Source organism: Macaca fascicularis, chromosome 3, assembly GCF_037993035.2.
Source record: "Macaca fascicularis isolate 582-1 chromosome 3, T2T-MFA8v1.1".
NCBI classification, from domain to species: Eukaryota; Metazoa; Chordata; class Mammalia; order Primates; family Cercopithecidae; genus Macaca; species Macaca fascicularis.
In genome coordinates this window covers 53,186,833-53,212,917 of record NC_088377.1, presented here as the reverse complement: position 1 = coordinate 53,212,917, position 26,085 = coordinate 53,186,833, and the positions used below count along the sequence as shown (strand labels likewise).

The 26,085-nt window shown below is 52.1% G+C and overlaps 1 protein-coding gene across 10 annotated transcripts in view; it reads right to left on the bottom strand.

Annotated features, from left to right (window-relative positions):
- CLIP2 (CAP-Gly domain containing linker protein 2) overlaps positions 1–26,085 on the bottom strand; it is a 115,066-nt gene that overhangs the window by 83,668 nt on the left and 5,313 nt on the right. For 4 of the 10 annotated variants that reach the window (XM_045389721.2, XM_045389723.3, XM_045389724.2 and 1 more), the window contains exon 2: positions 280–467. In XM_045389721.2, the coding sequence (XP_045245656.2) occupies positions 280–400 (121 nt within the window). In that variant the 5' untranslated portion in view covers positions 401–467. Of the gene's footprint in view, positions 1–279; positions 468–11,336; positions 11,934–12,258; positions 12,308–26,085 lie in introns of those variants that run through there. The other 6 variants (XM_045389722.3, XM_074034766.1, XM_074034769.1 and 3 more) reach the window with 2 other exon arrangements.

The following is a 26,085-nucleotide window of genomic DNA, read 5'->3' as shown; positions in this document are numbered from 1 at the left end:
CGCCCACCTTGGCCTCCCAAAGTGCTGGGATTACATTCATGAGCCACCGTACCCAGCCCTTTTCCTCTTCAGCTAGTGCATCAGCTATTCACCCTCCAGACCTCAGCTCCCCTCCTTGGGGAAGCCTCTGCCAACCTCAGACCCCATTACGGGAGCTCACGACACTCAGTATCTCCCATCAGATTGGTCACAGACTGGCCTGTGCTCCTGGGGCTCTTCCAGAAGAACGCTCATCCCATGTAGCCAGTCCCCTCATCCCCGATCCTTGGCGCCACATACCTTCCTTGGAGCCAGTGGCCGCCGCCGCCGAGGATGAAGCTGACCCAGTAGACGTCCGGCCCATGGGGCTGGAGTGCTTCCCCCCACGGCCGGGGGGCTTCAGGCCGCTGGGCTTCTGCATGGCGGTGCCACTGGGCAGGTGGTCAAGGGTGAGTGCTGGTCACGTCCTCTCTGCCATCTTCACTCACCTGCGGGCAGAGACAGGAGAGATCACATCATCACTTCCCAATGGCCCCCAGACCCTCAAGGGCCAGTGAGCACCACACATCCCCCCTGAGGTGGGCTGGACGAGGCAACACCGATTTAACCTATCAGCTCACTGCAACACCCGATTTAACCTATCAGCTCACTGCAACACCCGATTTAACCTATCAGCTCACTGCAACACCCGATTTAACCTATCAGCTCACTGCAACACCCGATTTAACCTATCAGCTCACTGCAACACCCGATTTAACCTATCAGCTCTCTGCAACACCCGATTTAACCTATCAGCTCACTGCAACACCCGATTTAACCTACCAGCTCACTGCTCCCGTTGCCGCACAGGCCATATTCCCGGACTCACCATCCCAGCACACACCCCCTCTACTGCAGGGGCAGGACAAACACACAGAGAGGCTTATGCCTTCCCCAATGTCCTGGTGTGGGGTTACCTGCCTCAACTCTACACCAGGCCGCCATCTAGCCACAACCTCTGCCTGCCTTCCCACCATGAAGGCTTTGTGTCTTTATTTAATTTTGGTTGCAGAAATTTATTACAAGTGAAAGATATTTCATCCTCTATCCCACGAGCATGCATCAAGCTGTTTGCAACAAAGACCATTTTTAGACTGGGTACAGTGGCCTGTCAGTCCAGCACTCTGGGAGGCTGAGGCTGGTGGATCGCTCGAGCCCAGGAGTTCGAGGCTGCGGTGAGCTCCAGTGCACTCCAGCCTGGGCGACAGAGTGAAACCTTTTCAAAGTGTGAGCTGCACGCTGACTATGGTCATTAAAAGCCCTAAAAGGGGCCAAGCGCAGTGGCTCACGCCTGTAATCCCAGCACTTTAGGAGGCTGAGGTGAGTGGATCACTTGAGGTCAGGAGTTCAAGACCAGCCAGGCCAACATGGTGAAACCCCGTGTGTACTAAAAATACAAAAATTAGCCAGGCTGGGTAGCATACGCCTATAGTCCCAGGTACTTGGGAGGCTGAAGCACGAGAATCACTTGAACCCGGGAGGCGGTGGCTGCAGTGAGCCAGGGTCGCGCCACTGCACTCCAGCCTGGACAACAGAACGAGACTCTTGTCTCAAAAGAAAAAATAAAAAAAGCCCTAAAAGGGCTGAGAGCAGTGGCTCACACCTGTAATCCTAACACTTTGGGAGGCCAAGGTAGGAGGATTGCTTGAGGCCAGGAGTTTGAAACCAGCCTTGGTAGTATAGCAAGACTTTATCTTTAGAGAAAAATAAAAAATAAAAAATTAGCCAGGCGTGGTGGCGCATGCCTGTAGTCCCAGCCATTTGTGAGGTGAGACGGGAAGATCGCATGAGCCTGGGAGGCAGAGGCTACAATGAGCCATGATGGCACCACTGCATTCCAGCCTGGGTGACAGAGCGAGACTCTGTCTCAAAAAAAAAAAAAAAAAAAAAAAAAAAAGCAGTCATAAAATAGAACAAAATGATGTCCTTTGCAGGGACATGGATGGAGTTGGAAGCCATCATCCTCAGCAAACTAACGCAAGAACAGAAAACCAAACACCGCATGCTCTCACTTATAAGTGGGAGCTGGACAATGAGAACACATGGGCACAGAGAAGAGAGCAATACATACTGGGGTCTGTTGAAGGGTAGGGTGAGGGGAGGGAGAGCATCAGGAAAAATAGCTAATGCATGCTGGGCTTAATACCTAGGTGATGGGTTAATAGGTGCAGCAAACCACCACGGTACACATTTACCTATGTACACATCCGGCACATGTACCCTGGAACCTAAATTTTTTTTTTTTTGAAACGAAGTCTCACTCTTGTTCCCCAGGCTGGAGTGTGATGGCGCAATCTCAGCTCACTGCAACCTCTGCCTCCTGGGTTCAAACAATTATCCTGCCTCAGCCTCCTGAGTAGCTGGGAATACAGGCGCCTGTCACCACACCCGGCTAATTTTTGTATCTTTAGTAGAGACGGGGTTTTGCCATGTTGGCCAGGCTGGTCTAGAACCCCTGACCCCAGGTGATCCACCTGCCTCGGCCTCCCAAAGTGCTGGGATTACAGGAGTGAGCCACCGTGCCCGGCCGGAAATTAAAATTTAAAAAAAAAGAAAAAAAAAAAGCCCAGGCGCAGTGGCTCATGCCTGTAATCCCAGCACTTTGAGAGGCCAAGGTGGGTGGATCACCTGAGGTCGGGAGTTTGAGACCAGCCTGGCCAACGTGGCGGAAACCCCATCTCTACTAAAAACAGAAAAATTTGCTGGGCGTGTTGGCAGGCACCTGTAATCTCAGCTACTCGGGAGGCTGAGGCAGGAGAATCACTTTAACCCAGGAGGCGGTGGTTGCAGTGAGCCAAGATTACACTACTGCACTCCAGCCTGGGTGACACAGTAAGGCTCCATCTCAAAAAACAGAAAACAGAAAAAAAAAAAAGGGCCAGGTGTGGTAGCTCATGTCTGTAATCCCAGCACTTTGGGAGGCCACGGCAAGAGGATCACTTGAGCCCAGGAGTCCAAGACCTGCCTGGGCAACATCGTGAGACCCTGTTCTCTATAAATAATAGAAACAAAATATTTTTTAAAGGCCTAAAAGCAATGATTGCATATTAATCATGGCCAAAAAAAAAAAAAAAAAAAGTGTGTGATGCTTGCTAGCACAGTAACCTCAGGATCAAAAGCTTTGTGTTTTAATTTTTATTTTTTTAAATTTATTTTGAGATAAGACTCTCACTCTCTGGCCCAGGCTGGAGTGCAGAGACACCATCTCGGCTTACTGGGCTTACTGCAACCTCCACCTCCCAGGTTCAAGAGATTCTCCTGCTGCAGCCTCCCAAGTAGCTGGGATTACAGGCACCCGTCATCACGCCTGGTTAATTTTTGTATTTTTAGTAGAGACGGGGTTTTGCCATGTTGGCCAGGCTGGTCTCAAACTCCTGACCTCAAGTGATCCTCCCGCCTCAGCCTCCCAAAGTGCTGGGAGTACAGGTGTGAGCCACCATGCCTGGCCAGCTTTGTGTCATTATGATGAAGCAGAGAAGAGCTTACAGGACAAAAGGGACTCTGGAGAGGAGCAAAGCCTCCAGGTATGACGCTATCTGTTTAGGGGATAGGGGGCAGCAAGATGGGACTGGCTGCAGGGGGCCGGAGAGGTGGACAAGTCCCCCAGCCCCAGGCCTCTTCCCCACTATCCTATACTCACAAACTTTAATGCACCCAATGTTTCCGGAAGGCTCACCATGAGCCAGGCCCCATCCCTGCCCCAGAGCTGTAGGTAGGACTTAGCCTCTGCCCTGGGGAGCACCATCCAATGGGGAGAGGAAATTCAGAGCACCATAGTCAGATGGAGGATTCCAGGCAAAAGCATCCTCACGTCTGGACCTCAGAAACACAGGAAATCTCTGATACAGGAGATGCCCTTGTCTGTCCAGCCATATCTGCAGTCGCAGATTTTGAAGAAACCTTTTCTCCATTAATTTTGTTGTTATTATTATTTTTAGAGACAGGGTTTTATTCTGCTGCCCAGGCTGGAGTGCAGCATCACGATCTCAGCTCACTGCAACCTCTGCCTCCTGGGTTCAAGCGATTCTCCGGCCTCAGTCCCCCAAGTAGCTGGGACTACAGGTATCCGCCACCATGCCTGGCTAATTTTTGTATTTTTTGTAGAGATGAGGTTTCACCATGTTGGCCAGGCTGGTCTCGAACTCCTGACCTCTAGCGATCCTCCCACCTCTGCCTCCCACAATGCGGGGATTACAGGCGTGAGCCAGTCTCTTTCCCCCTTTTTTTTTTTGGAGACAGAGTCACTTTGACACCCAGGCTGGAGTGCAGTTGCATGATCTTGGCTCACTGCAACCCTCCATCTCCTGGGTCCAAGCAATTCTTTTGCCTCAGCCCCTGAGTAGGTCAGACTACAGGCGCCCGCCACCAGGCCCAGCTAATTTTTGTATTTTAGTAGAGAGGGGGTTTCTGCCATCTTGGCCAGACTGGTCTCGAACTGCTGACCTCAGGCGATCCTCCCCTTGGCTTCCCAAAGTGCTGGGATCACAGGCATGAGCCACCGCTCCTGGTCTGTATTTTCCCCATCCTTGACTCATATGACTTATGTGGGTTGACCTCATTCCCGCTCCTAGAGGGGATGCATAACACAGGCCTGGCCATCAGGGAAGATCGTGTGAGGCGTCCCAGAGCCTGGGCTGTGGCTGAAACCTTCAGGAAGAATTCTCCCTGCTCTGGGGCTGCCTGGGTGTAGGATACAAGCCAGAAGCTGCAGGAGCCATTCTGGTCACCGCATGGGAGAGCCTGCCAGGGAACAGTGCCAACACAGAGACAGCAGAGCTGAGTCCCCAGGAGGGCCTGGATCCAGCTGAGCCTGAAGCTGGTCACTTGAGCTCTTTTTTTTTTTTTTTTTTTTTTTTTTTTTTTAGATGGAGTATTGCTCTGTTGCCCAGGCTGGAGTGCAGTGGCGCGATTTCGGCTCACTGCAAGCTCCGCCTCCCAGGTTCATGCCATTCTCCTGCCTCAGCTTCCCGAGTAGCTGAGATTACAGGCACCCGCCACCACGCCCGGCTAATTTTTTGTATTTTTAGTAGAGACGGGGTTTCACTGTGTTATCCAGGATGGTCTTGATCTCCCGACCTCATGATCTGCGCCCTCCTCAGCCTCCCAAAGGGCTGGGATTACAGGCTTGAGCCACCGTGCCTAGCTGAGCTCTTCGTTTACATCAACTAACAAATCTCACAATTGTTTTTTTTCTCTCTCTCTCTTTTTTTTTTTAGACAGGGTCTTACTCTGTTGCCCAGGCTGGAGTGCAGTGGTACGATTTCAGCTCACTACAGCCTCAACCTCCCAGGCATCCGAGTAGCTGGGGCCACAGGTGCATGCTACCAACCCCCCAGCTATGTTTACAAGCTTTTTGTAGAGACAGGGTCTCACTATGTTGCCCAGGCTGGTCTGAAACTCCGGGGGTCAAGCAATCCTCCTGCCTCGGCCTCCCAAAGTGCTGGGATTACAGGCGTGTGCCACTGGGCCTGGCCTTTTTTTTTTTTCTAAACCTATTTGAGGGACAATGTCATTTGCATTTCCAAAAAAGTTCTGGTGAATACAGATGTCAACCCACAATGCTCACAGCAGGAATGTGTGTGTGTTCTCAGGACATCCAATGAGTCAGCAACACTACTACCTGTCCTGGCACATCCGAGTGAAGAATCGCCTCCTCCCTCGGCCTGGCAGCTGTAAGAGCAGAGGAAAGCGAGCTGCCCCCAGGCACACAGCAGTGGAGCCGACACGCCCTGGTGTGCCCACGAGAGCACTGGGCATGCCTGCCAGCCCTGGCCCTCAGGACCTGCTAAATCTGACATTCCAATGCCCTTGGTGCCCCGGGAATTCTAGGGACTGGGAGTCGATCATGCTGGGGTACAAGGCTGCTCCCTTGGTCCCCAGAACCTGGCCCTCCTGGTGGCTTGTTCAATGAGGGAGCCAACTTTGGGCACAGCTCTCTGAGAGCTTGGTTAGGCTGGGTCAGCATCTCCAACGCCAGCAAAGGTGAGTGGGGGCGGCCTCTGGTGACAGTAAATGTCCCACCTTGTGGGTGACCAAATGAACCTCCTGCTCCCGTGGCTCAGCTGGGGGACCCTCTCACCTAGGAATTCCAGATGCAGAGAAGAGAGAGCATTGCTGGAACTCAAATGAGGTTCAAGGAACTCCTTCCCCCTCCTGACCCCCAGCCCAGGGCCTCTTCTCCGCCCAAAAACCCTCCCACAGAGAAAACAGCTATAAATCGTATCTAATAATAGACTTTCATTCTTTTATTTATTTATTTATTTATTTATTTATTTATTTATTTTTGGAGACTACAACCTCCACCTCGCAGGTTCAAGCGATTCTCCTATTTCAGTCTCCCAAGTAGCTGGGACTACAGGTGTCTCATTGCCATCCCATTGACTAATTTTTGTATTTTTAGTAAAGATGGAGTTTCACCATGTTGGCCAGGCTGGTCTTGAACTCCTGCCCTCAAATCCACCTGCCTCGGCCTCCCAAAGTGCTGAGATTACAGGTGTGAACCATCACACCCGGCCCATACTTGCATTCTTTTTTTCTTTTTCTTTTTTTTTTTTTTTTTTTTTTTTTTTTTTTTTTTTTTTTTTGAGACGGAGTCTCGCTCTGTCACCCGGGCTGGAGTGCAGTGGCCGGATCTCAGCTCACTGCAAGCTCCGCCTCCCGGGTTCACGCCATTCTCCTGCCTCAGCCTCCCGAGTAGCTGGGACTACAGGCGCCCGCCACCTCGCCCGGCTAGTTTTTTTTTTTGTATTTTTTAGTAGAGACGGGGTTTCACCGTGTTAGCCAGGATGGTCTCGATCTCCTGACCTTGTGATCCGCCCGTCTCAGCCTCCCAAAGTGCTGGGATTACAGGCTTGAGCCACCGCGCCCGGCTACTTTTTCTTTTTTTTTAATTTTTTATTTTTGAGATGTGGTCTTGCTCTATCGCCCAGGCTGGAGTGCAGTGACATGATCATAGCTCATTGCAACCTCCAACTTTTGGGCTCAAGCAATCCTCCTGTCTCAGCCTCCTGGGTAGCTAGGACTACAGGTGCACCCTACCATACCTGGCTAATTGTTTTTCATTTTTTTATAGAGACTGGGTCTAGCTACGTTGTCAAGGCTGGTCTCAAACTCCTGGGCTCAAGCAATCCTCCTGCCTCCGCCTCTGGAAGTGCTGGGATTACAGGCATGAGCCACCACGCCCAGCCAGGGCTGGTATTCAGGAAACAGAATGAACTCTGCAACTCACTGAGAAGGCAACAACCCAGTTAAAAATGGGTGAAAGGTTTGAATACACATTTCACCAAAGAAGATATACAAAGAGCCCATAAGCACATGCAAAGATGACTAACATTATTACTCATCCAGGCAATGCAGATCAAAACCACAAGAGATACCACTTCCCACCAAAGGGAATGGCTAAAAGTTTTTAAAGCTGACAATACCAAGGACTGATGAGGACGCAGAACAACTGCAATGCTCGTAGTATTGGTGGAAATAAAAAATGGTACAGGCCGGGCGCGGTGGCTCAAGCCTGTAATCCCAGCACTTTGGGAGGTCGAGACGGGCGGATCACGAGGTCAGGAGATCAAGACCATCCTGGCTAACCCGGTGAAACCCCGTCTCTACTAAAAAATACAAAAAAAAAACTAGCCGGGCGAGGTGGCGGGCGCCTGTAGTCCCAGCTACTCGAGAGGCTGAGGCAGGAGAATGGCGTAAACCCCGGAGGCAGAGCTTGCAGTGAGCTGAGATCCGGCCACTGTACTCCAGCCCCAGAGACAGAGCGAGACTCCGTCTCACAAAAAAAAAAAAAAGGTACAATCACTCTGGAAAACAGTTGGGCAGTTTCTTAAAAAGCTAAAAATAGTGGCAGAGTGCAGCGGCTCACGCCTGTAATCCCAGCACTTTGGGAGGCCGAGGTGGGCAGATCACGAAGTCAGGAGTTCGAGACCATCCTGGCTAACACGATGAAACTCTGTCTCTACTAAAAATACAAAAAATTAGCCAGGCGTGGTGGCAGGCGCCTGTGGTCCCAGCTACTCGGGAGGCTGAGGCAGGAGGATGGCATGAACCCGGGAGGCAGAGCTTGCAGTGAGCCGAGATTGCACCACTGTACTCCAGCACTCCAGCCTGGGCAACAGAGGGAGACTCCATCTCAAAAAAAAAAAAAAAAAAAAAAAGTTAAAAATAGGAGCTTGAGGTAGGCGGATAACTTGAGCCCAGGAGTTGGAGACCAGCCTGGGCAACATGGTGAAAACCCATCTCTACCAACATGGCGAAAACCCATCTCTACCAAAAATCCAAAAACAATTAGCAGGACATGGTGGCACATGCCTATAATCCCAACTACTTGGGAGGCTGAGACACAATAATTGCTTGAACCCATAAGGCAGAGATTTCAGTGAGCCAAGACTGTGCCACTGCACTCTAGCCTGGATGACAAAGTGAGACCTTGTCTCAAAAAAAAAAAAGAAAGTTAAAAATATACCTCCCATATAACCCAACCACCCAAGAGAAGCAAAAACATGTGTCCATAGAAAGTTTTATAAGCAAGTGTTTATACCAGTTTTACTCATAACAGCACCAAAGTAAAATCTCCATCAACCAGTGCATGTACAAACAAAAGTAGGGCAGCTGTTTTTTATTTTATTTTTACTTTTCAGACAGGGTCTCACTCTGTCACCCAGGCTGAGTGCAGTGGTGCAATCATGGCTCACTGCAGACTGGAAACTCCTGGGTTCAAGTGATCCTCCCACCTCAGCTTCCTGGGTAGCTAGGACCAAAGGCAAGTGCCACCATGCCCAGCTAACTTTTTATTTTTTTGCAGATGGAGCCTCAATATGTTGCCGAAGCTAGTCCTGGACTCAAAGGATCCTCCTGCCTCAGTCTACCAAAGTGCTGGGATTATAGGAGTGAGCTGCCATGACCAGTCTTCATTTTTATTTTAGAACAGAGACAGGTCTCTGTCACCCAGGCTGGAGTGTGGTGGCGTGATCATGGCTCACTGCAGCCTCAACCTCCTGGGCTCAAGCAATCCTCCCACCTCAGCCTCCCCAGTAGCTGGGACTACAGGCATGTGCCATCACGCCCGGCTAAATTTTTTTTTTTTTTTTTTTTTTTGGTAGAGACAGGGTCTCACTACGTTGCCCAAGCTGGTCTTGAATTCCTGGACTCAAGCAATTCCCCCCACCTCAGCCTCCCAAAGTGCTGGGATTAAAGGTGTGAGCCACGATGCCTGGCCCAAAGTGGTATTATCTATATAACAGAATATTTCTCAGCAATAAAGAACTACTGATGTGTGCAACATCAGTAGTTGTTGATGAATGCTTTTGTTTTTTTCTCTTTTGAGACGGAGTCTCGCTCTGTTACCCAGGCTGGAGTGCAATGGCGCGATCTTGGCTCACTGGAACCTCCATCTCCTGGGTTCAAGCGATTCTCCTGCCTCGGTCTCCAGAGTAGCTGGGATTACAGGTGCCCGCCACCACACCCAGCTAATTTTTTGTATTTTTAATAGAGACAGGGTTTCACTATGTTGGCCAGGCTGGCCTCGGACTCCTGATGTCAGGTGATTCACCTGCCTCGGCCTCCCAAAGTGCTAGGATTACAGGTGTAAGCCACCACGCCCGGCCGGACGAATGTTTAAAACATTTTGCTAAGTAGAAGAAACTAGACACGAAGGACTCCATATTGTATGAGTCCGTTCATATGCAATTTCAAAATTGTACACACAGGATGCAGATCAGTGGTTGCCTAGGCCTGGAAACACAGACTGGCTGCAAATGGGCACAGAGAACTTTCTGGGTAGTAGAAATGTCCTAAAACGGGGGTGTGGTGATAGTTGCACAACTCTGCGTTTATACTAGAAGTCATCAAACCATACACTTAATTTTTAGTAGAGACGGGGTTTCACCATGTTGGCCAGGTTGGTCTCAAACTCCTGACCTCAGGTGACCCATCCACCTCAGCCTCCCAAAGTGCTGCGATTACAGGCGTGAGCCACTATGCCTGGCCCAAACCATACACTTAGGATGGGAGAGGCAGGGCATAGTGGCTTACACCTGTAATCCCAGCACTTTGGGAGGCAGAGGTGGGTCAATTGCTGGAGCTCAGGAGTTTGTGACCAGCCCAGGCAACATGGCGAAAATCTGTCTCTACAAAATAATACAAAATTTAGCCAGGTGTGGTGGTGCGTGCCTGTAGTCCCAGCTACTGGGGAGGCTAAAGTGGGAGGATTGCTTCAGCCTGGGAGGTTGAGGCTGCAGTGAGCTGTGATCACACCACCACACTCCAGCCTGGGAGACAGAGTGAGACCCTGTCTCTAAAAAAGTTTTTAAAATTTTTTAAAAAGGGCTGGGCGTGGTGGCTCACGCCTGTAATCTCAGCACTTTGGGAGGCCAAGGCAGGCAGATCACTGGAGGTCAGGAGTTTGAGACCAGCTTGGCTAACGTGGTGAAACCCCGTCTCTACTAAAAATACAAAAAGTAGCTGGGCGTGATGGCACATGCCTGTAGTTCCAGCTACTTGGGAGGCTGAGGCAGGAGAATCACTTGAACTTGGGAGGCGGAGGTTGCAGTGAGCCGAGATCACACCACTGCGTTCCAGCCTAGGCAACAAGAGCAAGACTCCATCTCAAAAATAAATAAATAAAAATAAAGAAATAAACAAACCAGATCATGAATGAATGAATGATACTTACCCAAGAGGTGAGAAGTCCAAGACACCATTCTCACCTCCTTAGGACATAGCACTCAGGTCTGAGTGGCTCATGGTGATCAGCCCAGCTCATCACACAGCTGGTCTGGCCTCCCCACCAGCCAGCATCCCCTCTGAGGCAGAGACCAGGCATAAGAACCCTGTCCCTGGCACTGGAGGCTCCTGCAGATGACCCTGCAGGTCCTTATCACCCGCCTGACACTGTCCCACCTCCCAGAGGCCGCCTGTGCCTTTTCTCCCACCTGTTTCACTTCATCTATTTGCATTACCTACTGACAACTAGCCTGATGCCACCTCCTCCAGGAAGTCTCCCAGGACCTCAGGATCACATGTGGGGCCCAGGAGAAGAGAGTATGCTGTTCTTGTCTATCCGTCATGCCACCCAGGAGCTCACAGGTAACTTCAGGCAGGGCCATAGTCTCTCCTTTCTGGGAACCCAGCCTGAGCCATGGTGCCTGGCACAGAGCCATGATCTGGAATTCCCATGACAGCAAACCTACAGTGGCCCAGAGGACAAAGGCCTTCCAGGCCACAAATCCCCAGAAACACTCCTCCCAGGGAACGCTCCCGTAATTGCCCTCTGGCCCTCCCGAACCCCCCAGCAGCCTCCAGTACGAAGAACCTACCATTGCCAGGCGCGGTGGCTCATGCCCGTAATCCCAGCACTTTGGGAGGCTGAGGCGGGCGGATCATGAGGTCAGGCATTTGAGACCAGCCTGGCCAACATAGTGAAACCCCATCTCTACTAAAAATACAAAAAAAAAAAAAATTAGCTGGACATGGTGGCGGGCACCTTTAGTCCCAGCTACTCAGGAGGCTGAGGCAGGAGAATCGCTTGAACCCAGGAGGCAGAGGTTGTGGTGAGCCGAGATGGTGCCATTGCACTCCAGCCTGGGCGACAGATCGAGACTCTGTCTCAAAAAAAAAAACAAAACAACAACAACAACAAAAAACGAATCTACTGTCTACCAGGCATTGCACGAATGTGGTCTCATGTCCTCAGCCCCTGGACAAGGCAGAGGTCCTGTGACAGGTGGAGCTTCCCGAGTGCAGAGAAGTTCAGGGACTCAAAGTCACACACTGCTAAGTGGCTGTCCTGGAATCAGACCCGGGTCTGGCCCTTCCCTACCTCCCATCCTGCCCAGCCCAGCCCTGGAATAACATTTGTGAGCCCCCTGGCCTCTGGGGACAGCGTCCGCCTGCCACGGCTCACAAAGGAAACCAAAGAGCTGGCAGGAGAGGAGAACCAAGGCGGCATTCAGTCAGGCCCGGCCACCCTCGCTGTGGGAGGGGGAGAAGGGTGCAGAGGGGGAGCAGCCCCCCTGTCCCCAAGGAGCACCCGGAAGGGGAGAGGGGAGAATGGTGAACGGGAAGAGGGGGGAGGCCACCTGCCCTCGTGTGACTCAGCTGTGCTGGTGGGACAGAGGAAGAGAGAGGGATTCTTGGAAAACGCTGGGACTTGATGATAAATTGGCCTCTGGCCACACTGTGGCTGATGTGGGAGGTGGGGAAGGCTGGCGCAGTCCCAGCTCCAAACCCCAGACTTACCCCGAGTGGCTGTGAGCCCTTGGCCCAGAGAGAGCCTCAGTTTCATTACCTGTAAAATGGAGTACAAGTATCACCACCACCTGGGAGTGAGGCAGAGAAGACACCCCAGGAGTGTGCCCGGCTGCTCAGGAAGGGGACTGTCACTACTCTGGAGGCCCTGGTGCACAGGATGGACAGGCGAGGGCGGGGTGGCATTCAGACCAACAGGCCCCCTTTTGTGCCACCCTCCTCTGCCGTTTCCCGGAGACAAGCCCCGGCTGCATTTCATGGCTTCCATTTCAGCTGCCCGGGGGTGGCGGGCTGCAGCCTCGGAACTCTCTGCCAATCAGGGCCCCGGCGGAGAGGGACGGGTGCCAAGTGGAGCAGTGGAAAGCCCGTCTCGGTTTGGCGGGCCAGCCTCGTCCTGGGGTGAGGGAGGTGGGAGCCAGGAAGTGGGCACGCCTGCAGAGACCCCGGACGTGGCTCACTCCCGGAGGGGCAGGTGCTTGGCAGGGACACTCCTGCTGGCTGGGGTGGGTCATATCCAGTCTTCACCAGACCCCACTCTCTCCAGGGCCCTCGGGGGTCCCGGCAGCTGGGGAGCTCATGCCCACACTTCCTGAGGGGTAACCCACAGTCCCCACAATCAGGCCCCAGAGGTAGGCTCAGCACAGTCCCTACCCACACGCCACAAGCCCTAAGGCACCAGGCACAACAGCACCTCTCGGAGGAGCAAGGGCCCCGTAACCTGAAGCCTGGGCAGGGAGCACCTGCGGGGCAGAGGGTCTGGGATCCGGCAAGGGAAACTGACCACACTCTGCCAGGTCCACCCAACACCCAAGGATCTGGTCAGGCTGGAATGCAGGGGGGCATCTAGAGAGTGTGACAGACAGGCAGGCTCTCCCCGACGTGCCCCAGCAATCAGGCTGAGGGGATGAGGGGCCACAGAAAGACTCCAAGCCAGGGGTCCCCCACAATCAGACAAGCACGCCAGCAAGACCACTCTGGGAGCTGAGGATGATGGTGAACTGCCAGCGGGGGCAGTAAGGTTGGGGTGCAGGGAGAGAGGCCCGCTGGGGGCTGCTGAGATGGAAGCGGACCCCCAAAATGTGGCCGGGTGTGGTGGCTCATGTCAGTAATCCCAGCACTTTGGGAGGCCAAGATGGGAGGATCACCTGAGGTCAGGAGTTCAAGACCAGCCTGGCCAACATGGCGAAACCCCATCTCTACTAAAAATGGAAAGATTAGCTGGGCGTGGTGGCAGGCGCCTGTAATCCCAGCTACTTGGGAGACTGAGGCAGGAGAATCACTTGAACCCAGGAGGTGGAGGTTGCAGTGAGCCAAGATGGTGCCATTGCCTGGGCACCAGCCTGGGCGACAAAGTGAGATTCCATCTCAAAAACAAACAAAATGTGGCCTGATCTGGGACAGAGAGGGAACGCAGGGAGAGAGGCGGGGGAAGGTAGGGGCTGCAGCAGAGAACTTAAAGGAACCACAGGGCACCAACCTGAGGGCACCCAACGATAGGTGGGCAGGAATGGGACCAGCCTTTGTGGGGGAGGCCAGGCTGCACAACCCACCAGCTGAGAGACAGAGAGCCACTGCGCCTCCCCAGGAAAAGGCAAACCCAGGGTGCCCCATCCAATGGGCAAGTCAAAAGGCCTGGCAATGCCAAGTGTTGGAGAGGGGGCAGAGCAGTGGGTGGGTAGGCACAGATGGCAGAGCCCCTGGTCTGCACAGGGGACGTGAGTGTACACTGGAGGGACAGGTGTTACCCTAGAGGGCCCTCCCTGGCAACTGGCCTGCCTGCCCTGGAGGCACCTACAGGATGAACTCCATTGTAAGAACAGGGAGGGGTGGTTTGGTGGTGGGAAGGGACTGGGGTGGGGTAACTGGGGACTTTATTTGTTTATTTATTCATTTATTTTTGGAGACAGGGTCTCCCTCTGTCGCCCAGGCTGGAGTGCAGTGACGCAATCATAGCTCATTGCAGCCTCGAACTCCTGGACTCAAGTGATCCTCCCTCCTTAACCTCCCAAGTAGTTGGAACCACAGGTGTATGCCACCATATCTGGTTAATTTTTGTAGAGACAGGATCTCACTATGTTGCCCAGGCTGGTCTTGAACTCCTGGCTTCAAGCGATCCTCTTGGCTCAGCCTCCCAGAGTGCTGGGATTACAGGCATTAGCCACCATGCCCAGCCTTTGTTATATTTCTAAGGTTTGTTTCCTAGCCCTATGGGATGCACATGGATGTTCAATGTATACTGTCTATTCCTCTGAATATCTAACAAATTTCTTAATCTTTTTTTTTTTTTTTTTTTGAGTCAGAGTCTCCCTCTGTTGTCCAGGTTGGAGTGCAATGGCGTGATCTCAGCTTACTGCAACCTCCACCTCGTGGGTTCAAGCGATTCTCCTGCCTCAGCCTCCCGAGTAGCTGGGATTACAGGCACCTGCCATCATGCCCAGATAATTTTTATATTTTTGTAGAAATGGGGTTTCAGCCGGGCGCGGTGGCTCAAGCCTGTAATCCCAGCACTTTGGAAGGCTGAGATGGGCGGATCACAAGGTCAGGAGATCGAGACCATCCTGGCTAACACGGTGAAACCCCGTCTCTACTAAAAAAGAAAAATACAAAAAACTAGCCGGGCGAGGTGGCGGGCGCCTGTGGCCCCAGCTACTCCGGAGGCTGAGGCAGGAGAATGGCGTAAACCCGGGAGGCGGAGCTTGCAGTGAGCTGAGATCCGGCCACTGCACTCCAGCCTGGGCGACAGAGCCAGACTCAGTCTCAAAAAAAAAAAAAAAAAAAAGAAATGGGGTTTCACCATGTTGGCCAGGCTGGTCTTGAACTCCTGACCTCAGGTGATCTGCCTGCGTTGGCCTCCCAAAGTGCTGGGATTACAGGCGTGAGCCACCGTGCCTGGCTTCTTAATCATTTTTTTAAAGAAAAATAAAGATAGGCTAGGTACGGTGGCTCACGCCTGCAATCCTAGCACTCTGGGATGCCAAGGCAAGAGGATCACTTGAGGCCAGGAGTTCAAGACCAGCCTGGACAACACAGTGAGACCTCACCTCCTAAAAAATTAAAATTAAAAAAAAAAAATTACCAGGCATGGTGACAAACACCTGTAGTCCCAGCTACTTAGGAGTCTAAGGCGGGAGGATTGCTTGAGCCCAGAAGTTTGAGGCTGCAGTGAGCTGTGAGCTATGATTGTCCCACTGAATCCCATCCTGGGCCACAGAGCAAGACCCTTTTTCTTTTCAGACTGAGTCTCATTCTCTCACCCATGCTGGAGTGCAGTGGCATGATCTCGGCTCACTGCAACCTCTGCCTCCCAGGTTCAAGCGATTCTAGTGCCTCAGCCTCCCAAGTAGCTGACGCTACAGGAGTGCGCCACCACACCTGGCTAATTTTTGTATTTTTAATAGAGACGGGGTTTCACCATGTTGGCCAGGTTGGTCTCGAACTCCTGACCTCAGGTGATCCACCCGCCTTCACCTCCTAAAGTGGTGGAATTACAGGCGTGAGCCACCGCACCTGGCCTAAGACCCTATTTATAAAAAAAAAAAAAAAAAAAAAAAGATAAGAGACACAAGGGGAGGGAGAAGGAAACATTATCTCCACTGCACACCCACCAAGAGGCAAGCCCCCAACAGAGAGGACCCCAAATGCTGACTGCTAGGCCAGGCTTTCTGAGCCAATGGTGAGCCCTGCTCTGAGCACGAAGGGGGCTCCCCAAGTCCTGCCCTACCAGGCACCCCAATGCCCACACATGCACTAGAATGCCAGTCCCACCCCAATCCTGCACCATGCAGAATCCAGTGGGGGGTCCTGGGTGTGACACCACTCCAGGCTGGCACCTCACCTGCTCCACGGGCCCCACTGCCCATCTAGCCCACGCGGCTTTGTTTGCATTTGCCCAAGGCTCAGGGAATCTGAGAAGCTTGACTTAGGTCACCCAGTGGTGAAGCTAGAGTCTCCACATCCTCCCTGGCCAGAGCAAGCAGAGGGCAGGGCTGGACGGCCCCTTCCCTGTGAGTCTTGCAGGCTCTCAGGCGGAAGCCAAAGCTCTGAGCCTTATATACACTATCCCTCGGGTCTGGGAGAGCCGATGGGAGGGTGCCCGGCTGTCTGTGCTGCTGTCTCCACCCATACTTGGTCAGCCTTCTCCCACTTGCTCTGCCAGGCCCGCAGGGAGCTGCAGCCCCAGCTGTGCAGGCAACAATCACACAGTTGCTGGCCAGCAGTGGGGGTACGGGGGAGCCCCAAGAAGAACGGGGTGGGGATAAATCCTGAGCTGCCCTGAGAACACCCATTGGCCTGGTGGCCATCCAGATAGTGGGGACAGCCGAGAGCCAGCGTGGGGATGGAGCCTTGCCCCAGCATCACAGCAGATCTGGGGCCGGAACCCAGGCTCCACAAGCCCACGTGGCTTCAAACAGGAGGGAGGGAGATGAAACTGGCAAGACCACAGTATATAGTGAGGACCACGTTTACACAGCGCAAGGCTCGGCGTTCCTGGGCTGAGCAGGGCAGGACAGACCTAGGCCAAGTGCCCCAGTCAAACCCCAACTTCTCTGGCAGCTGCAGCTGGGAGACAAGCAAGGGTTGAGTCTAGAAGCCCGGGTTCTGGTCCCACACACTACCATTCTCACTATGTCCGAGCTCAGGGCTGCGGTTCCTCAGTTGTAGAGAAGGCATCTTCTGGTCAGGGGTGGTGGCTCACGCCTGTAATCCCAGCATTTTGGGAGGCTGAGGTGTGCAGATCACCTGAGGTCAGGAGTTCAAGACCAGCTGACCAACACGGTGAAACCCCATCTCTACGAAAATACAAAAATTAATCGGGCGTGGTGGTGTGCACCTGTAATCCCAGCTACTTGGGAGGCTGAGGCAGGAGAATCGCTTGAACCAGGGAGGCGGAGGTTGCAGTGAGCCGATATCATGCCATTGCACTCCAGCCTGGGTGACAGAGTAAGACTCTGTTTCAAAAAAATTTAAAAAATAAAAAAAAGTTAAAAATAAAGGAGGCATCTTCCTTGCCCTACCAACAGCCTGGGGACCACAGGGCCCTGGGAACGCCCAGCCTATCTGTCTTGTGAGAGCTGGACACACAGAGAGTTGGCATGCTCAGAACCACCAGCCATAAAAAAAGGTCCAACACCGAAAATAACCCACACATCCATCACCATTAGAATGAGTCAATAAGGCCAGGCATGGTGGCTCACGCCTGTTATCCCAGCACTTTGGGAGGTCAAGGCGGGTGGATCACTTGAGGCCAGCAGTTCGAGACCAGCTTGGCCAACATGTTGAAACCCCATCTCTACTAAAAATACAAAAATTAGCCTGGCGTGGTGGCAGGCACCTGTAATCCTAGCTATTTGGGAGCCTGAGGCAGGAGGATCACTTGAACCCACGAGGTAGAGGCTGCAGTGAGCTGAGATCACGCCAGTGCACTCCAGTCTTAGCAACAGAGCAAGATTCTGTCTCAAAAAAAAAAAAAAAAAAAAAAGCTGGGCACAGTGGCTCATGCCTGTAATCCCAGCACTTCGGGAGGCCGAGGTGGGCAGATCACCTGAGGTCAGGAGTTTCAGACCAGCCTGGCCAACATTGTGAAACCCCGTCTCTACCAAAAATACAAAAAAAAAAAAAAAAAAAAAAAAAATTACCCGGGCATTGTGGTGGGTGCCTGTAATCCCAGCTACTCGGGAGGCTGAGGCAGGAGAATTGCTTGAACGCTGGAGGTGGAGGTTGCAGTGAGTCGAGATCATGCTATTGCACTTCAGCCTGGAGACAAGAGCGAGACTCTGTCTCAATAATAATAATAATAATAAAAGTAAACAAGTTGTGGTTTGTTCGCATAGTAGAATAACATACAGCAATGAGAATGAACGAATGCCAACTGCATGCAATGATATGTAAGAACCTCGCAATTACAATCTTGAGTGAAAGAAGTCGGACATAAAAACAGTGCATATAGGCCGGGCGCGGTGGCTCACGCCTGTAATCCCAGCACTTTGGGAGGCCGAGACGGGTGGATCACGAGGTCAGGAGATCGAGACCATCCTGGCTAACACGGTGAAACCCCGTCTCTACTAAAAAATACAAAAAATTAGCCGGGCGAGATGGCGGGCGCCTGTAGTCCCAGCTACTCGGGAGGCTGAGGCAGGAGAATGGTGTAAACCCGGGAGGCGGAGCTTGCAGTGAGCTGAGATCCCACCACTGCACTCCAGCCTGGGTGACAGAGCGAGACTCCGTCTCAAAAAAAAAAAAAAAAAAAAAAAACAGTGCATACAAAAGAAGACATACAAGCGGCCAAGAACCATATAAAAAATGCTCAGCATCACGGATCATCAGAACATGCAAATTAAAATCACAATGAGATACCATCTTACGCCAGTCAGACTGGCTATTATTCAAAAGCCTGAAAACAATGCATGTTGGAGAGGATGTGGAGAAAAGGGAACGCTTATACACTGTTGGTAAGAATGCAAATTAGTACCTTTATGGGAAACGGTGCAGAGATTTCTCAAAGAACTGAACATAGAATGGGCCTTCTATCCAGCAATCCTACTAATTGCCATCTACCCAAAGGAAAATGATTCATTCTGTCCAAAGGATACCTGCACTGGTATGTTGATCACAGCACAATTCACGAGAGCAAAGATATGGAATCAACACATGTGTCCGTCAGGGGAGGACTGGATAAAGAAAATGTGGTATATGTCTACCACGGAATACCACTCAGCCATCAAAAAGAATGAAATCATGTCTGTTTCAGCAACATGGATGGAACTGGGAGCCATTATCCCTAGCGAAACAACTCAGAAAATCAAATACCACATGATGGTACTTATAAGTGGGAGTTAAACAATGCGTATACATGAAAATACAGAGGGGAGTAATAGACGCCAGAGACTACGAAAGGTGGGAAGAGGCCGGGCGCGGAAGCTCATGCCTGTAATCACAGCACTTTGGGAGGCCAAGGCGGGCGAATCATTTGAGGTCAGGAGTTCGAGACCAGCCTGGCCAAATTGGCAAAACCCCAGCTCTACTAAAAATTCAAAAATTAGCTGGGCGTGGTGGTGCGCGCCTATAATCCCAGCTACTAGGGAGGCTGAGGCAGGAGAATCGCTTGAACCCAGGAGGCGGAGGTTGCAGTGAGCTGAGATCACAGCACTGTACTCCAACCTGGGCAACAAGAGCAAAACTCTGTTAAAAAACAAAATTAAAAAGCTGGGCAGAGTGGCTCATGCCTGCAATCCCAGCACTTTGGGAGGCTGAGGCGGGTGGATCACCTGAGGTCAGGAGTTTGAGACCAGCCTGACCAACATGGAGAAACACCGTCTCTACTAAAGATACAAATTAGCTGGGCATGGTGGTGCATGCCTATAATCTAGGTACTTGGGAGGCTGAGGCAGGAGAATTGCTTGAACTCGGGAGGTGGAGGATGCGGTGAGCCAAGATTGCGCCATTGCACTTCAGCCTGGGTGACAAGAGCAAAACTCTGCCTCAAAAAAAAAAAAAAAAAAAAAACACGAAGAAGAAGAAGGCCTCAAGTCAGCACCCCAGGGTGCTGCTCTCTCACTCCTATACCTTCTCCTGCAGGCAAGGGTTGGGGAAGAGGCTGAGCCCACTGAGGTTCAGGCCTGGTCCCTGAGTGGCATAAGCCGCCCCAGCCAGAGGGGACGGGGTGCAAATCAGGGTCCACTCCAGGGTGTGGTGTCTTGGAGAAAAGACGAACCCAGCAGGCCATGAGCACACTATGCCCCTGAGGGGCAGCCCAGCACACTACAAGGGGCAGGGAGGGTGGAGGAGGAACAGAACTAATTTGGTGGCACAGGGGTGAGGACAGTCACTAATTAGCCTTCAAGGCAGGGTCTTTACTATTTATTTATTTATTTACTTATTTATTTATTTTTGCGACAGGGTCTTGCTGTGCTGCCCAGGCTGTAATGCAGTGGCATGATCACAGCTCACTGCAGCCTCAAACTCCTGGGGGTCAAGCAATCCTCCCACCTCAGCCTCCTGAGTAGCTGGGATTACAGACACTGCACCCGGCTAATTTTTGTATTTTTTATAGAGACAGGGTTTTACCAAGATGCCCAGGCTGGTCTCCAACTCTGGGGCTCCACTGATCATCCTGCCTCGGCTCCCAAAGTGTTGGGATTACAGGTGTGAGCCACCGTGCCTGGCCTCAACATCGGTTCTTTTCTTCTGCTGCTTCCAGAAAGGGAACCGCATGTTAGTCATCAAATTCTGGCTGAAAGCCACAGACACCCACCCACACTCATATCCACTAGGTCACATATCCAGGCCTTCACACGTGCCATGCCGGGTTCCTAGAATGCCCTTCCTCTCACTGGGTACAACTTTTTTATTTAAACATTTTTTAAAAAATAGAGACAGGCTGGGCACAGTGGCCCACGCCTGTAATCCCAGCACTTTGGGAGGCCGAAGCTGGCGGTGGCGGATCACCTGCAGTCAGGAGTTCGAGACCAGCCTGGCCAACATGGTGAAACCCCATTTCTACTAAAAATACAAAAATTAGCCGGGCGTGGTGGCACATGCCTGTAATCCCAGCTACTCGGGAGGCTGAGGCAGGAGAATCGCTTGAACCCAGGAGGCGGAGGCCGCAGTGAGCTGAGATCGCGCCACTGCACTCCAGCCTGGGCAGCAGAGTGAAATTGCGTCTCAAACAAAACAAAACAAAATAAAAAATAAAATAAAATAAAATAAAAATAGCGACGGGGCCAGGTGCGGTGGCTCATGCCTGTAATCCCAGCACTTTCGGAGGCCGAGGCGGGTGGATCACCTGAGATCAGGAGTTCAAGATCAGCATGGCAAAACCCTGTCTCTACTAAAAATACCAAAAAAAAAAAAAAAAAAAATAGCTGGGTGTGGTGGCAGGCACCTGTAATCCCAGCTACTGGAGAGGCTGAGGCACAAGAATTGCTTGAACCCAGGAGGTGGAGGTCACAGTGAGCTGAAATCACGCTACTGCACTCTAGCCTGGGCGAGAGCGTGAAACTGTGTCTCAAAATAAATAAATAAATAAAAATAAGAGACGGGGTCTCACACTACGTTGCCCAGGCTGGTCTCGAACTCCTAGGCTCAAGCGATCATCCTGCCTCGGCCTCCCAAACCGCTGAGATTGCAGGTGTGAACACTGCACCAGACCGTGGGTGCAGCTTTAGGAGGGCAAGATCTTTCCATATCTTGTTCATTGCTGGGCTCTCGGTACCTAGGACAGCAACCAGCCCATGCAGGAGCTCAAAAATATATGTTTAGTGAATATATGAATGCATTAAAATGCCCTCTTCTGGATCGCTTGAGCCCTGGAGGTGGAGGTTGGAGTGAGCCGAGATGGCACAACTGCACTCTAGCCTGGGCGACAGAGCGAGACTCCATCTCAAAAAAAAGAAAAAAATGCCCTCCTCTGCTACTCTCGTCCTCCCCACATCGAGCTGGATTCTTACAGTGTCTTGTTCACACCTCATCGCCACATTCACCAGCCTGCTCAGAGCTATCTCTGGGACGGACAGAAAGAAGCAGATCAACATTCTGACTGACAGGTTGTGCTGGAAAGGCTGGTCCCCCAAGCACACAAGGCATGGAGTGTTCCCAGGGGTAGGTCCCACAAACAAAGGAACAGGCAGTAAGCCCCCCATCACTGGAGGGGTTCAAGTAGACAGAGGCTGGGGCTTCCTCTCAAAGCGGGGGCCCTGCTTTTGTTTTCTTTTTTTGAGACGGAGTCTCGCTCTGTCCCCCAGGCTGGAGTGCAGTGGCGCGATCTCGGCTCGCTGCAAGCTCCGCCTCCCGGGTTCACGCTATTCTCCTGCCTCAACCTCCTGAGTAGCTGGGACTACAGGCGCCCGCCACCGCGCCCGGCTAATTTTTTGTATTTTTAGTAGAGACGGGGTTTTACCGTGGTCTCGATATCCTGACCTTGTGATCCACCTGCCTCGGCCTCCCAAAGTGCTGGGATGACAAGCATGAGCCACCGCGCCTGGCCTTGTTTTCTTATTCAGTTGGGTTTTTTTCTGAGACAGGGTCTTACTCTGTCGCCCAGGCTGGAGGGTGGTAGCACAATCAGGGCTCACTGCAACCTCAACTTCCCAGGCTCAAGCAATTCTCCTGCCTCAGCTCCTCCCACCCCAGTGGCACTACAGGCAGGCGCCATGATGTCCAGTTATTTTTTGCTTATTTTTTTTGCAGACATGGGCCCTTGCTAGGTTGCCCAGACTGGTCTCAAGCCCCTGAGTTCAAGCAATCCTCCCGCCTTGGCCTCCCAAAGTGCTAGGATTACAGGTGTGAGCCACCACACCCAGCCGGTTCCTGCTCTTGTTGGCACAGCTGCTCTTAGAGGCTCTCCTGAGCTCATACCAGGATTCTGCAGCTGTACAGATGCATCTCTTTCCCCGTACCCCAGACCCAAGCTGACTGAGGACACAGACTCTGAGAAGAAGGAACGGAGCAGCAAGCCAGGAGCCCAGATACTTGCGTCAGAGAGGCAACCCGCAGCTGATCAGCCAGTAACGGGGGACGATGGTGTCCATGAGGGAACAACAGATGCTGGTCTTAGGGACTGTATTAGTCTGCTACGGCTGTCATCACAAAGGACCACAGACTAGGTGGCTTAAACAACAGAGATGTAGGGGTCACAGCTATGGAGGCTGAAAAAGTCCAAGGTCAAGGTGCCAGCAGGGTTGGTTTCTTTCGCTTTTTTTTTTTTTTTTTTTGAGACAAAGTCTCACTCAGGCTTTTTCTTTTCTTTCTGAGACAGGGTTTCACTCCGTCATCCAGGCTGGAGTGCAATGACATGATCTCGGCTCACTGCAAGCTCCGCTTCCCGGGTTCAAGTAATTCTCCTGCCTCAGCCTCCCGGGTAGCTGGGACTACAGGTGTGCGCCACTACACCTGGCTAATTTTTTATCTTTTTAGTAGAAACGGGGTTTTGCCATATTGGCCAAGCTGGTCTGGAACTCCTGACCTCGTGATCTGCCCGCCTCGGCCTCCCAAAGTGCTGGGATTACAGGCGTGAGCCACCGTGCCTGGCCCTTTTTTTTTTTTCCATTTTTTTCAGAGTCTTGCTCTGTTGCTCAGGCTGGAGTGCAGTGTGGCAATCTCAGTTTACTGCAGCCTCCGTCTCCCAGATTCAAGTGATTCTCCTGCCTCAGCCTCCCGAGTATCTAGGATTACAGGTGTGCGCCACTACACCTGGCTAATTTTTGTATTTTTAGTAGAGACAGTGTTTCACCATGTTGGCCAGGCTGGTCTTGAACTCCTGACCTCATGATCCGCCCACCTCAGCCTCCCAAAGTGCTGGGATTACAGGCGTGAACCACAGCACTGGGCACAGCAGGGTTGTTTTTTTTGGAGGCCTCTCTCCTTGGCGTGGAGATGGCTGTCTTTTCCCTGGGTCCTCATGTGGTCTTCCCTCTGAACATGCCTGTGTCCAAATGTCCTTTACTTACAAGGACAGTGCTCATATTGGACGAGGACACCAGTCATATTGGATGAGGGCCCAAATGACCTCATTTGAACTTGATTACCTCTATAAAAACTTTTTTTTCCTCTTCTTTTTTTCTGAGACAGGGTTTCACTCTGTCGTCCAGGCTGGAGTGCAGTGGCACGATCATAGCTCACTGCAGATTCAAACTCCTGGGTTCAAGAAATCCTCCTGCCTCAGTATCCCAAGTAGCTGGGACCACACCCAGCTAAGTTTTTTAATTTTCTGTAGAGATGAGGTCTTGCTCTGTTGCCCAGGCTGGTCTCAAACTCCTAGGCTCAAGCAATTCTCCCTCCTTGGCCTCCCAAAGTGCTGGGATTACAGGCATGAGCCCTGATTCCTGGCCTAATTTTCTCATTTACTTTTAATCAGGTTAGACTGTGTTTATCATTGTAAATCACCTCAAGTCCTTTCTGGAATCAAACCAGGAACACACAAGCCCCTTTCAGACATCTTCCAACTCCTCCTCTGTGGTCCCTGGCTCCAAAGAAGCTGAATGTGAGCAAAGTAAAGAAACGAATGGGCTGGGCGCGGGGGCTCACACCTGTAATCCCAGCACTTTGGGAGGCCAAGGCGCACGGATCACGAGGTCAGGAGTTCAAGACCAGCCTGGCCAACACGGTGAAACCCCATCTCTACTAAAAATACAAAAAATTAGCTGGGCGTGGTGGCAGGCACCTGTAATCCCAGCTACTCGGGAGGCTGAGGTGGGAGAATTGCTTGAACCCAGGAGGCGGAGGTTGCAGTGAGCCGAGATCACGCCATTGCACTCCAGCCTGGGCGACAGTGCAAGACTCCATCTCAAAAAAGAAAGAAAGAAAGAGGCCGGGCGCGGTGGCTCAAGCCTGTAATCCCAGCACTTTGGGAGGCCGAGACGGGCGGATCACTAGGTCAGGAGATCGAGACCATCCTGGCTAACACGGTGAAACCCCGTCTCTACTAAAAAATACAAAAAACTAGCCGGGCGAGGTGGCGGGTGCCTGTAGTCCCAGCTACTCAGGAGGCTGAGACAGGAGAATGGCGTAAACCCGGGAGGCGGAGCTTGCAGTGAGCTGAGTTCCGGCCACTGCACTCCAGCCTGGGCTACAGAGCGAGACTCCATCTCAAAAAAAAAAAAAAAAAGAAAGAAAGAAAGAAAGAAGGAAGGAAGGGAGGGAGAGAGGGAGGGAGGGAAGGAATGGGTTTGTGCAGGGAACAGCCTACATTACAAAAGGGAACAGCCTAGCAGAAGCAGAAAGGTACAAGGTGGCAAAAAACCCAGACGCCCAACATTACTTCTCCCTGCCGCCAGTATAACTCCCCCAACTTCACACTCAACGTGGGAGAATAGTGGGTTCTTCACTGAGCCCCCAGACAGACACTCTACTCCCTGCTGCTCCATTCTCGACTTTTCTTCTTTTGCCCCCATCATGAATGCCCTCCTTAACTGCCTCAAGCCCACCTACCCTTCAAAACTCAGCCGCCACTTGATGCAGTGGCTCACACCTATAATCCTAGCACTTTGGGACGCCAAGGTGGGAGGATCCCTTGATCTCAGGGGTGTGAGACCACCCTGGGCAACACGGTGAAACCCTGTCTACAGAAAAATATAAAAATTAGCTGGGCATGGTGACATGCGCCTGTAGTCACAGCTACTGGAGAGGCTAAGGTGGGAAGATGGCTGGGAGGTCGAAGCTGCAGTGAGCTGAGATCACGCCACTGCACTCCAGCCTGGTTGACAGAGCCAGGCCCTGTCTCAAAACAAACCAAAACAAAACCTAGCCCCAGTTCTTTTTTTTTTTTTTTTTTTTTTGAGACGGAGTCTCGCCCTGTCGCCCAGGCTGGAATGCAGTGGTGCCACATCGGCTCACTGCAACCTCCGCCTCCCAGGTTCAAGCGATTCTCCTGCCCCAGCCTCCCAAGTAGCTGGGATTACAGGCGCACGCCACTACGCCCAGCTAACTTTTGCATTTTCAGTAGAGACGGGGTTTCACTATGTTGGTTAGGCTGGTCTCGAACTCTTGACTTCGTGATCCGCCAGCCTCGGCCTCCCAAAGTGCTGGGATTACAGGCGTGAGCCACCACGCCCAGCCCCTAGCCCCAGTTCTATTCCTCCAGGAAGCCCTCCAGACTACCCCACCCAACACACCACAGCCCGGCCTCCCAGCATAACCTTCAGATCAATATGCAACCGTTGCCCAGCCAACAGCTCCACTAGGCATCAAAGTGTCTGGCCTTGAAATGTTTCTGGAAAGCGCTAGTATTGTTTACATTGTCAGGAAGCAGGGCGGATGTCTTCCCAATTTAGTAAAAGCTTCTGGAAGCTCAATGCTGCACACTGTGGGGTGGGCAGGGGCTAG